This window comes from Clarias gariepinus, chromosome 20 (genome assembly GCF_024256425.1).
Source record: "Clarias gariepinus isolate MV-2021 ecotype Netherlands chromosome 20, CGAR_prim_01v2, whole genome shotgun sequence".
Taxonomy (NCBI): Eukaryota; Metazoa; Chordata; class Actinopteri; order Siluriformes; family Clariidae; genus Clarias; species Clarias gariepinus.
Window position 1 is genome coordinate 6035389 of NC_071119.1, and position 13061 is coordinate 6048449.

The 13061-nt window shown below is 36.3% G+C and overlaps 1 protein-coding gene across 1 annotated transcript; it reads left to right on the forward strand.

The window, feature by feature from the left end:
• Nucleotides 1-6499: 6499 nt before the first annotated feature.
• On the forward strand, nt 6500-10479 carry LOC128508233 (C-type lectin domain family 10 member A-like). Its single transcript, XM_053479458.1, has 5 exons — nt 6500-6731; nt 8594-9019; nt 9475-9605; nt 9710-9822; nt 10129-10479. The coding sequence occupies exons 1-5, from the start codon at nt 6500-6502 to the stop codon at nt 10259-10261; spliced, it is 1035 nt and encodes a 344-aa protein (XP_053335433.1). The 3' UTR covers nt 10262-10479.
• Nucleotides 10480-13061: the final 2582 nt, after the last annotated feature.

Sequence of the window (13061 nt, forward strand, 5' to 3'; positions counted from 1 at the left end):
AGGATGAAATGAATATTTGTTGGGTATTTTAACATAAAATTGATTGATTGTGTTGAATTTAAAACTCCAAAATGCTGCGGGTCCACCAGACCCAGAGCACTGGCTGAGTAAAAATAAAAAATAGAAAAATGAACACTACACTAGGGTTAAGAACTGATGTTTACTTCATTCAAATTACAAGTAATATACACAGGATGTATGGTTAATATTTGCCCTTTACCTGTAGCACAATACACTTTTTCTTTTTAAAAAAGAATATAATTAAAAAAAAAAATAATTATCCATATGAGTGAAAAAAATCAAGAGATTTACAATTTTATATATATATATATATATATATATATATATATATATATATATATATATATATATATATATATATATATATATATATAATGTGTGTGGCTTTCCTTTATTCATGTCATGCCAGCATTTGCAATGAGTTTAATCAACCTAGCAAAAGCAAAGGTAATAATAATAATAATAATAATAATAATAATAATAATAATAATACTTAACAGCTGCCTATGTACTGCTGCAGGAGCTCGTCTTTCCTCAAGACACACATTCCTAATGGCCACATCTGTATCATGTTTATTATTGAACTATTTTCTGAAGTGCTGTAGCGGTCCATGTCCTTGGCACTAAACTAACTAATTGCTTCTGGAATAAAGAATGTTAATGCTAGTATTATGTGTTGCATTCTTAGCTAACAATCTCTTTCTCTCTCTCTCTCTCTCTCTCTCTTGGATGAATGTTAGAACCAAAAGCAGCATTAAATGCCTCTACATAATGTATTCACTCCCTTTGTAATCCACATGCTAAAAAATGTAATATTTAAACTTCTTAATTAATTTTTTGATTGTAAACATGGTTGAGTTTAGGCGAGTGGCTATTTTCTTTGAGCCATTGCCTGACTTATGAAGGTCGACACATACAGTATCTGCCTTACTTAAATAAGGGTGTTCTCTTCTCTTCAAGAGTGGATAGGAGAAATAGACGTCTGTGTCACATCATATTCATACCACAGGGAGACAAGAAGTCATGGATTATTAATTAAACGTTTCTAGATATTTATGTTTATTGATATTTCTTTATTTTTTGTATTTTTTGTACAGTATATTTTACTAGTAAATTTTTATTATTAACATATTTCTTTTATTCATATTATTTTTTTATGTATAAGCTTTTATTTTTTTATGGTCACTGGCAGTCGTGTAAGCATTTCACTGCTTATCGTACTGTGTATGACTGTATGTGACAAATAAAATTTGAATTTGAATTTAAATTTGATATTCTAATCAACTATATGAACTACAATAAAAATTACAAAAATGCTCCAATTACATTTATTTTATCAGAATTGTCAGGGGTGCCAACACTGTAAAAAACAACCTATAGAATCTACTCAATAAAATTGAGGTAACAATTTGCACTCACTTTGTTTGGGTAGATTCTATCCTATATATTTGCATAAAGAGTACCTAATATAAATAGCTATGACACACTTAAAAAAAAATAGGTAAGGTATACCTATAGTTCTCATTACAAATTACTTGTAAAGGTTGTGTAACATACTTTTATTTTTATTAAGTTAATCTACTTAATTCTAATGTGATTAATAGAAAATTAAATTGAATTACAGTAACTGGGGGTTCCGTGGGTGCGCTTTACCTCGGAGCGCGCTGTCGCGTTGTATTTACAGAACTAAAAAAAGACTAAAATAAACCATGTTTGCTTTAGCATTGGAAACAATATTGCTTTAGGCTAACTTTTAACATTAAAGGTTACTCACTTTTTTATTTTAGTTGTACTTAATCTTTTTTCACACACACGCAGGAATCTTTAAATTTGAACAGAAATTAATAGTAGGCTGGTAGGTACGTTATTTTTTATATAACCTAAATGGCTAAATAAAGTTAAATATACACAATAAATTATTAATTGCGTTTGCTTTACATTTGAGCACTCATGTGTAAATAGATTTTTCACTGCATATACTACCATATCATATAATTGTGTCTAATACTGTTTTATTCATATTTTACATTATGATTGCAGTTTGTAAATTAATTGCGAATGTACTTTTAAAATGTAACCTACGTATCTACAGTATAAGCATATTTAACTACTTCAGCAGTGAATGAGAAATTTGGTCGGTCTGGCTTTTAGATAAAGCTCTTATTTGATACAATTTCATCATTTATTTAATTATTTTATTATAAACATAATTCGTATTCTCTATATTCTTGTCGATTATTGTCCTTCATGTCTGCATTTTTTCGCACACGTTTATTATCCTTTTTTGATCAAAACGCTGCCTTATGTTAAGGCTGCTTGTTACAGCAGAGCGCCTACTGTTGATCAACGTATAGTAGCCTTTACAGGCCAATCCCCCCCCCCCCCAAAAAAAAATAGTGTGAATGTCTGCAACAATCACTAACATTAAAATGTTAAGAATTTAATTAAACATGAATATATATATATATATATATATATATATATATATATATATATATATATATATAGATAGATAGATAGATAGATAGATAAAGAGATTTCTTTTTCTGTTTTTTGCATTGAGTTTAATCACGCAGCACTTTTAGTATTCATAGCAAAAGCAACTCAACAGTGTGTTAAAGTACCCGAAATAAGACAGAATTTTGACCCAGCAACAACCCAACGATGTGTTTACAGAAACCCAGCATTTTTTTAGTGTACTACTACAGTACTAACGAATGGAGTAAGCGCAGTCAAAGCCCGGGGTTTCTGCGTGCTGTCTTGTTGTATTCAGAGAGTGGTATATATTTTTGTGTTTGTTGCATTTCATGTCTGTAGTTTGATCAATAAATCTGCTTATATCTGCACACACGTTTATTAGCCTTTTTTTATCTTCGTTCTTATCTTAGTAGTTAAACGAATTCATAATCACAGTATTAAAATTACAGTAGAAATGTAGAATTTAAATGAAATAAAATCATATTAGGATCGAATTTAAGCAAAGTAAACGTTAACACAGTGCACCTTTAGATTTTATCATGTGTAATTAGAAAAACTAAGCATGTACATTTTTACAATGAGACGGGACATCTAATTATCAATTCTAAATCACATGTCTTTTCCCGAAGTTTTCCACCTTCAGCCTCCAGGTTTGCGCATCGTTTCTCCAACAATTCAATGTGGGTTTCGTGATTTTTAGTCACCTCCTCCGCTTCAGTCACCCTGGCAGAGATATTAGCAAGCGATACCTTCACCTCAGATAATGTAGACGAAAGAACATAAATTTTTTGGCCGAAAAAGCTGTTTAAATTAGCAATTGCTTTCAGAATGTCTGAATTTGTGGCATCTATAGAGTTAGCCTTGTTGCTATCGTGACTATCACCTGTCACTGATTTGGAAGAATTAGTTGTGTTTTCTTTATCTATACATGCCTTTTCAGCTTTCTTTTGCTTTGCTGGCATTTTTAGATCTTCCCGAACGGTTTTTAGTACTTTTAAAAGACTATAATGTATTTATTTATATGAAATTATTAAGATTATCGGAAAGCTATTGAAAACACGTCTACTCCATTCACCGCTGGAAGTGCGCCGCTTCCACCTTTTTTAATCACTGCAATGGAAGAGATAGAAAGTTTTCTTATCATAACATGCCTTGTATTGTTTTTAATTGCCCGATACACAACCCATCATTTTTTATGCTATTTTACAAGGGTAAATATAATAGAATAATTGTATTTAGTTTATTTATTTATTTTTAAATAAAATCTAAAATTAAAACTTAGTTGAGTAATAAAAAAACAGTGTAGAGTGATTAATATCAATGCTATGCATGTTATGATAAGAAATATTGCATTCCAGGGATTAAAAATGGTAACAATGTCAATTTTAAAATGTAGAATCCAGAAGATTTTAAATTTACACAAATTAAAGAAGAGGCCTGAAGCAAGATCCAAGATCCTCCCCAGTTTGCTGAAACCATGCACAGTGGGAAGGGGTGCTGTTATGGAACTGGGGTGTGGACTTAAGAAAAAGCATAGTGGCAGAGGTGTATGCTGAGAATGAGTCTTTTAATGATGACAAAAACAGAACATAAACAGACACACAAGGGAACTACGGAACTAGCATGGGAACTACAGTAGGAGATTACACAGGCTAGGAGAAAACATGACAATGAGCTACACACAAGAAACAGCTTACAAAATTGACTCTTGAAGATTCTGTAGCTCTAGAAGATAACGCTGCTCTCTCTGCTTTTGTGCGTTTAGGAAGTCACGTATCACTGCATACATTTCACCTCCAGATGGTTCTGCCGGAGAGACGGGTCTGTCTTGAGATGACGTGGACTTGGGATGAACAGTCGTGAGATCCCCCTCTCTCTCCTCCTCCATAGAGTCGACAGTGTCCCAGGCCATATCTTTATCGGCCATAGCTTTGAACTGGGAGCGAAGCCTCACCCTAGGCTTTCTGCCTCACATCACTGTCTTGCAAGTAGCCATCCCACTTCTGACACCCAACGTCCGGCAAAGGGGTTCACCGACACCCAAAAAAAAAGGGAAAAAAGGGAGGAAAAACAATCCAAAAAATTATGGCAATACCCGCAGTGATGTTAAGTGGAAGGTTAAGGTGGATAATTTATTTACAGTGCTTGAGAGGAGTCCCAGTGGAAAACCAAACCAAACCAAATCTATATACAAAGTGACAAAATAATACTGTACAAAAAGGGGGAAAAAGGGAAACAAACAGATAATAACTGTATGTACACTCCAATTGTTAAATATCGCTCACAGCACCACAGTTGCACGCTCGCTCGCCAGGTAAACCGACCCTGTATACTGGTTTGGGGCTTCCTTTTATAGTTCAAACCCTGCCCACCTTAGGACAAACCAAAGAAAATAAACAGAAAAGGGTAAAAGTATGAAATGGTAAGTATATACATTTCTTTTTACAAGACACATAACATACATATAATCATGCATCCACTTCATGCTCTTTTGTTTTGGTCAAAAATTACAAACTAAACACAAAAATTCATACTCCCCTTTACGACAAACAATGGACTAGTCGGCTCCCGTTTGCTTTGCGCTGGTGCGTCGTAACTCTGGCACTATATCCCCAGGCCACTAGGCGTCGCTAGGTTGGCTGGCCTATGGTAGGAAAGCAACGTGGCCGACTAAAACACTAAACAAACGCTAACAAACACTGAGCACTGGCAAATACACAACACAAAATGACTGACAGCTTAAATATGTGTGTGTGTTGTTATGCACAGCATGGATTACTGTTGGGGGATGAAAATGGAGTGGATATGTTTGTCTTTATGAAAAACCAGTATGCAAATGCCTGCGTGTGCATCCGCATCGCTTCAGCATGGGAATTATGGAGGAGGAGTGGGGTAAGACATGGTGCGTGTGTGCGTGCGTGAGAGAAAGAGATAATGTGTGCAATCCAACAGGGACAGGTCACTTTGTGACAACATTCCAAGCTCAAGTTGAACTTCAAGAGGCATTTCAGTGCTTTAATTTCCTCAAGCATTTAATTACTATTAGTTCAATTCACTGTTAGATTAGGTTGAGTATTACACCTTCCTCGTACTTTTTATTTGTCGCTTAAAGGTGTTTAGTTAGGGCGCCGTATGCGCTGAAGATTTCAGTTTTTCTTATCATATTTCTTTGTTTTGGGTGACATTCACTTTTCTCCTGTAATTATACCTTTCTCACGACATGGGTAAAAGCCTTTTTGAAACGCACTTCTGTGTAATTCACTACCCTTGGTCTGTTTCACAACCCGTTACAATTGTCTCAACGAAATGTTACAATTTTCATCCACTGGAAGGGAAAGGACGTTGGAGAGACGATTGAGCTTAATTGCTGCCCAATGCAATGGCTGGGAGTACTATATTTTGCACACAGCATGTATAGCATGAGCAGCACATTCACTAGAGAACCTACATCCAATTCAGCCTAAGCATGAACCAGAACATTCAACACGTCACACACACACCTCCACACACAAACAGGGCCGAAGCCACTAACCCAAACACCCGTCCCCAAAATGGTGAACACATTGCAAAGCCCCCCGCAATGCATGATGGTCGTCAGCCGCCGCCCCGCCCAATCCACACTGCCCCACCCGAGCTGTGACCATCCCCGGTCACCATGACGAGCTCCGTCTCAGAGGCATGAAGGCGGTCGGCACTGCCGTTGGGAACGCTGGAATCCTTTGGCAGGGGGGGGACAACTCGTGCCCGCCCCGCCAACTGCACCCAGTAGATGACATAGGAGAGCTGGGCAATTAACGTACAGGGGCCCACCCAGTAAGACATAAGCTTGGCCGAGAGCCCCCTCTTCCTTCCGGAGGAACACACCTATACCTGCTCTCCAACAGCAAAATCTCGCCCCCGGCTGTGAGTGTCCACGCCCATACGCTCCATAGGTGCCCCCACCTGAAAGTCCTGCAGCGGCGCCAGCAAGCGCTGGGTGGGGCCCTTGTCCTGCTTGGCGATGAGCGGATCACGGTCCAGCTGTGACACTGGGGAAGCGACTATGGGTGACGCACTGGCGCAGCAACTCGGCTGCAAGCCGGCTCTGATGGCTGATCACCACCGGAGAGCCTGGAGGACGGGGAGAATATTCGAGGTCGAGGGTTCTACGTCGCCATGGCGCTCCACTTGCTCACAGTACCGACCACGCGCTTTGCTGCCCAGCCGTCGGGATAAAGCGCCGCCGTTAACGTGTAGGTTTCCCGCTCGGTCTGCTACTGTGGTTTGGGTCTTAGCAACCTGGCTACCCCAAAGTTACCATGCAGAGTTCTGTTAGCCAAATTCACCATCTCTCCAAAATGTCCAACCCCAAAATGCAGTCCTCCTCGACATTCCCCACAAAGAACTCGTGTAAATGAGTTTGAGTTTGAAATTAAAGTTAAGGTCTAACCACATTTGTAAGATAGATTGAGTAATTTTTTAAAAAATATTACATATTTGGAATCTAATCTAGTATAAATATATACATGAATAAATGTAAACATTTACATGCTTAAGTTAAGTTATTACCTGATGAGAAGACCATGATCTTTTTTTTGGATGATGAAGCGATGTCACCACTGCTGGAGTTCCAAAGCTGTAATATCACTTAGCAGACTTCCTAATTGTCAAACTTTTTGGAAGTTCTCGCTTTTATAGGGTGTGTGTCTGAGGTGTGTTTCTGTGGGGGGCGTCAAGGGTCAGATGGACGGTCTACCATACCTTTGAACATCCAAACATTAACATATAAATGTTGGGATAGGTATGGGGTCTGGGGGATAATGCGACTGACGGTATGTGGTCGGTTGGAGGGCTTAAGGAGTTTTGTGGCTCACTGTTGAAAGATCAGCAAAATTTTCACCGATTTCTTTTGCTTTTTACCGCATCATCGAAAAATTAAATTTGATTAAAGTAGCATTCCAGAACATACCAACTGGTTCTGTCATACCTCACTTTACAATTCTCTGTGTTATCAGATGCGCAGTCAATAACATGCAGTAAAACCTTGTCCTTGGAGAAAATTGTGGCTTTAATGTGATATATCTGTTGCGGAGATCTACCGTTCTTCCATTTTTGCGTGTAGGCCACTGATGAAAAGAAACCCATTTGAACAATGTAGTCAAAAGTCCTTGCACCATTTACAAAACATTTTCCAACCACACTGATCAAAAGATACGTTCTCAGTAGCGCTGCTCCAGTGGATATGACCAGGTCCTGAACCTGAAAGCAGGAAGATAGCTGATTCTGCATTTTAAAAAAAAGCCGGCTGTACACCTCATTGACAATGACCAATACTAAATATTTGCAAACTCTAAACTCTTTAAACATATTGGCAAAGTAGTTTTTCAGTAGTAGATTTTTTCAGGGCATTGGGAAAAATGTCCATAGTTGTGCGTGCAAAGATATTCTACTCAGTATAATCTTAATATTTCAAGAGAAGAGAGCAAAGTATTTGAAAAGTTAAATGGGTGTGTGTAAGTTTGTACCCAATCAGCATGTCGGGTGAAAAATGTCAACATAATTATAATTAATGATGACTTACGAATTATAATTAGTAATTTGCAAATATGCTGATTTAAATTTGTCAGTATATTTATAAATTACTTGTCAGCATATTTACCAATTATGATGACCTTTGACCTACACTTGTCAGCATATTTATTAATTACTTGTCAGCATTTTTCTAAATTATGATGACCCTTGACCTTTTTGACCTTTGAGCAATCAATCAAAACAATCAAACTTTTTGTCAGTTTACACCCTCTATATCTCTCTGAGAAGTTCTGTATTTTGGCATTATTATTATTATTATTATAATTATTAGCAGTAGTAGTAGTAGTAGTAGTCATAGTAGTTGTAGTAGTAGAGAACATCAGGAATGTTCCTCATAACATGCTTTGCCTGTCCTTTAACTGGGTGCATTAAACAAACTCAAAACATTAGGCTTACAACTGTCAAAGAAATTTTACATTTTTGTAATTTTAGTTTATTTATTTATTTTATCAGTTATTATATAATCATTGGTTAAGAATTTTCATATAAAATGAACACATTTTTATCTGCTTTTCTGAACAAGGTCACACTGGATGGAGCAGGTGTTACAGAGTGACTGCAGTGTGCTCGCTGATGCTGTGGGTGCTCTTGCTGACTGCCTCCACTTTCCTGTTGGTTAAGTTCAACACTCGGAATATGGAAAATAACCAGTTACAGACCAAAAACAAGGACCTGACCATAGAGAAAGACCAGCCACAGACCAAAAACAAGAACCTGACCATAGAGAGAGACCAGCTACAGACCAGAAACAAGAACCTGACCATAGAGAGAGACCAGCTACAAACCAGAAACAAGGACCTGACCATAGAGAGAGACCAGCTACAGACCAGAAACAAGAACCTGACCATAGAGAGAGACCAGCTACAGACCAGAAACAAGGACCTGACCATAGAGAGAGACCAGTTAAAGACCAGAAACAATGGCCTTCAAAACAGGTTGACCACCTTAGGTGAAGAAATATTTTATTGCTTCGGTCAATTATGTAAATTAAGTAATCATAGAACAGTACAATGTAATTTAAAAAGAATTAATTGATTTCACATGCAATAATTTATTAAGGAAAAGTAATACAAAACTCCAGCCAGGTCACAACTTACAATCAACTTTTCAAATCAAATTTCCTGTCTACAAATGACACTTACTCATTTTATAACGATCCTTGAGGACTGAAGCGATTAGTCATGAAATCGGTTCATTCTTTTCTGAATTACCCTGTACACACTCTCACTCTCTCTCTCTCTCTCTCACACACACACACACACACACACACACATATATATATATATATATATATATATATATATATATATATATATATATATATATTATTTATTAACACATTTTAAATAATTACTTGAATGATCTAATGAAATCTATTTTAACTATACTTTAATTCATTAATAGAACAAAGATGGATCCTATTTAGCTCTAGTTTTTACTATATTTCTACTAAGAGGATGAACTGGACTGAGAGCAGACAGGACTGCAAAGAGAGAGGAGCAGACCTGGTAATCATAAACAGCAGAGAGGAACAGGTGTGTGTGTGTGTGTGTGTGTGTGTGTGTGTGTGTGTGTGTGTGTGTGTGTGTGTGTGTGTGTGTGAACCAATGTAAACTTTTCATACTGTTCTCAATGACAGGAATTCATCCTTAAACATGTGGTACATGATGAAGCTTGGCTTGGCCTGAGTGACAGAGAAACAGAGGGAAAGTGGAAATGGGTGGATGGTACAGAACTGACCGCAAGCACTGGGTAAGATGCAGAAATGAATTCGGTATACATGATCAGTCATCTCTCTCTCTTACATAGTGTAAACAAGTAGTACCAAGCAACCAAAATAACAATCACAAGCGATTTTTTTTATTTTTTTTTGCATTTGCCACTGCAGCAGATGGATTAAGGCATGCTAAATCTTCTATTGTATTCTTATTGGTCACCAGTACTTTATGAGACAGGAGATTGGATGCTCATGGTAATTTTAAATGAGCACAGGAGAGTTACGGTAAAGGTGTGAAATTAAAGATATCTGAACAATGATTCTGATGCTCTTGCTTTTAGGTACTGGCGTAAGGGGGAACCAAATAATTCACATAATAAAGAGGACTGTGCCATACTGTGGAACTTTCCAGATAAGAAGGGTTGGAATGACGTGCCATGTGATTTTGTGATGAGGTGGATTTGTGAGATTTAGTGCTAAATGTATAAACAACTGGAAAATGCTAAAAATGCTTGCAGACATAATAAACTAAATGCACCAAGAAGTTGGACCAGCTGTAACTATCATGTGTGAAGTGTTTTTAACTACCACATGGTGAAATTCATGCAATTTCTATATCTCAATTTCATGTAAACCACAGCCCACAGATAACCAAAGCCATGTACACTCCACTACCAGTCCTCTAATCTACAGTGCTGTATAGAAACAATTTACCTGATGCTTAGTGGATTTGTGAAGTTGTCTGATTTTCTACAAAGCTTGTAATTCTAAATCTATCGCTTGTTTATTAATTATATCTCATAGATTGTCTGTGAATGACATATGAATTTGAAATGCACTTAAAAAAAGAGCTTGATGTTTTGTTAAGTAGTTTTAAGCCTCAGATCAGGCTGTGTCACTCAACCAGTTTGGGTTGTTTTTAATCCCACTGCTGGGTAAATACTGGACCAACTACATGTTGGGGGAAAAAAAATACAAAATGTTTTTTTTTTGTTTAACCCAGCAAGATTATTATATCCAAATGCTTATTATTTTATATTATTATATATTATATTTTATCCAAATGCTAGGTCATATTTAACTATAATGCTGGGTTAATTTTACCACATAAATAGGTCAAATGTTCTGTCCAGATGTTGGTTCATATACCCAACTGTTATGTTTGGTTAATTCTAAATCACAAATAGGTTATTATTATTATTATTTTTTTTTTATTATCATGTTTTAAAGTAAAATCTGCAAAAAACTACCCATGTTTTACTACCCATGTCTAATAAACAATTAAATTACTTTGATATACTGGTCTAATACAAAAACATCCAAGTTTTGCAAACCATACATTCTGTATATGCAATAAACAAAACCCTAGTAAATATACAAACCATAGAAAAAATATTCATTCTTTAAAACCACAAGAGCAAATACCCACTAAACAAACCTGACAAGAGAGTAAACAGTTTCCACAGTGGAGCACATTGCTTTTGATAGTTAATGTAAAAAAAATAATAAAATAGGTGTTGAGAAATACCCACCAGTATACCATCAGTGCCATACAGCACTATAACCACACTATCTCACTATCAGAAACAACAGTTTTTCACAAATTATAAAATGCCAATCATATTCATAACCCTGACTAACTGTCACTGCACTACAGCCATGTGTAAATGCAATGTCAACAGTCAACTCATATTTGTAGAAATTTATCTTTACCACAAGAGATTACAATTGCTTTTGACGTCAAGTGCCATTGGTTCTACTTAAATGAGATCTGATCTCATAGACAGGACATAATTAGACATTATTATCTGGACAATACCACTACATAAAAATGACATTTTAACAAAGCTGGAGCCTCTCTCTCCAATATATATATATATTGTATATTGTTATTAAAATTCACTGTCATGCATGATTCTTGACATATTGATGGGATTCAATGCTAAAAACATGAAAAAAGGTCAAGCTGACATGTCACCAGTGAGGAATAGCTACCCACACTGTACTATGCATGACCTCAAACATTTCTTTTTATGCCCACTTGAAGCCAACAACACTGTACTGAACCAACTAAATTCAATGATTTCCATTACATGATGTATTTACTGGACTATTTTGAAGCCAGGAAATACAACGTTAAGTCTTAAAATTAATAACATTTGTTTTTAAATATCCAGCATCTTACTTACAGGCTTATGGTCAATAAAGGCCAACTGGGAATCCTCAATGCTGTGCTGGAAAACTTTTCAGCCAACTTTGTAAACTGTAGCTGGAAGCAATTTAGGTAGCAGTTTCAGTGCTTCAAGTTCTCTCTTGGAATCTGTAGGAACACAATATCAACATGATGTGGATCGGCAGATCTCAGTTTTGGTATTTGCTAACCAAATATAAAACATATTCTAAAAGTGATATTTGCAAATTGTAATGTAAAAAAAAAAAGTTTGAACAGGAAATTGGAGTTTCTTTTCCTGTCTCAATAGGTGTAGGATCTTGTCTGGATATACAGGCAGCCATCATTCAAAAAGTTTTGGTGCAGCCTCTCCATGCAAAGCAAGAGAGTCCTGTGCAATCAAAAGTATGGAAAAAAAACAATAGCTACCATACTAAAATAAGATTGTTATAAATTATTAATTACAATTATATACAGGCTAGGCGGCACGGTGGTGTAGTGGTCAGCACTGTCGCCTTGCACCTTCAGGGTCCGGTTTCGATTCCAACCAAGTGATGAATTACATTTACTCGCATTACTATAATTGAGTAATTTTTGTGTACTTCTACTTTTTAAATTAGCTTTTAAAATCTGTAATTTTACAGTATGTTTTGTTTAAAGTATTGTACTTCACTACATTTTAAAACATATTCACTACTGAGTAAAAAATAAATGAATCAAAATAAAAAATAATACAAATAATACAACGGGGAAACCACTGCACTGCTTGATTGATGGGCGTGGAGAACAAACGCACTTAATTCACAAGAACGATGGAGACGGACAAAACAGATGGTAGGGATGCAGACACAACTGAAAGTGAAATGCCAACAAATTCTTATGAAGCAAACCCCTGGTCATATTAAAGCAACCACAGTGATTTCAAGCTGTTCAAAGGGAACAGATTTATTATGCAAGGGTGTTCCGTCCCCCATCCCACCCCTGCTGATAACAAAATTTAACTCGGTAACTTTTACTCTAAGTAAATTTTTAATAAACTACTTTTTCTTTTACTTGAGTAGATTTTTATAAGGGTAACTTTACCTGTACTTCAGTAAAAGTTCA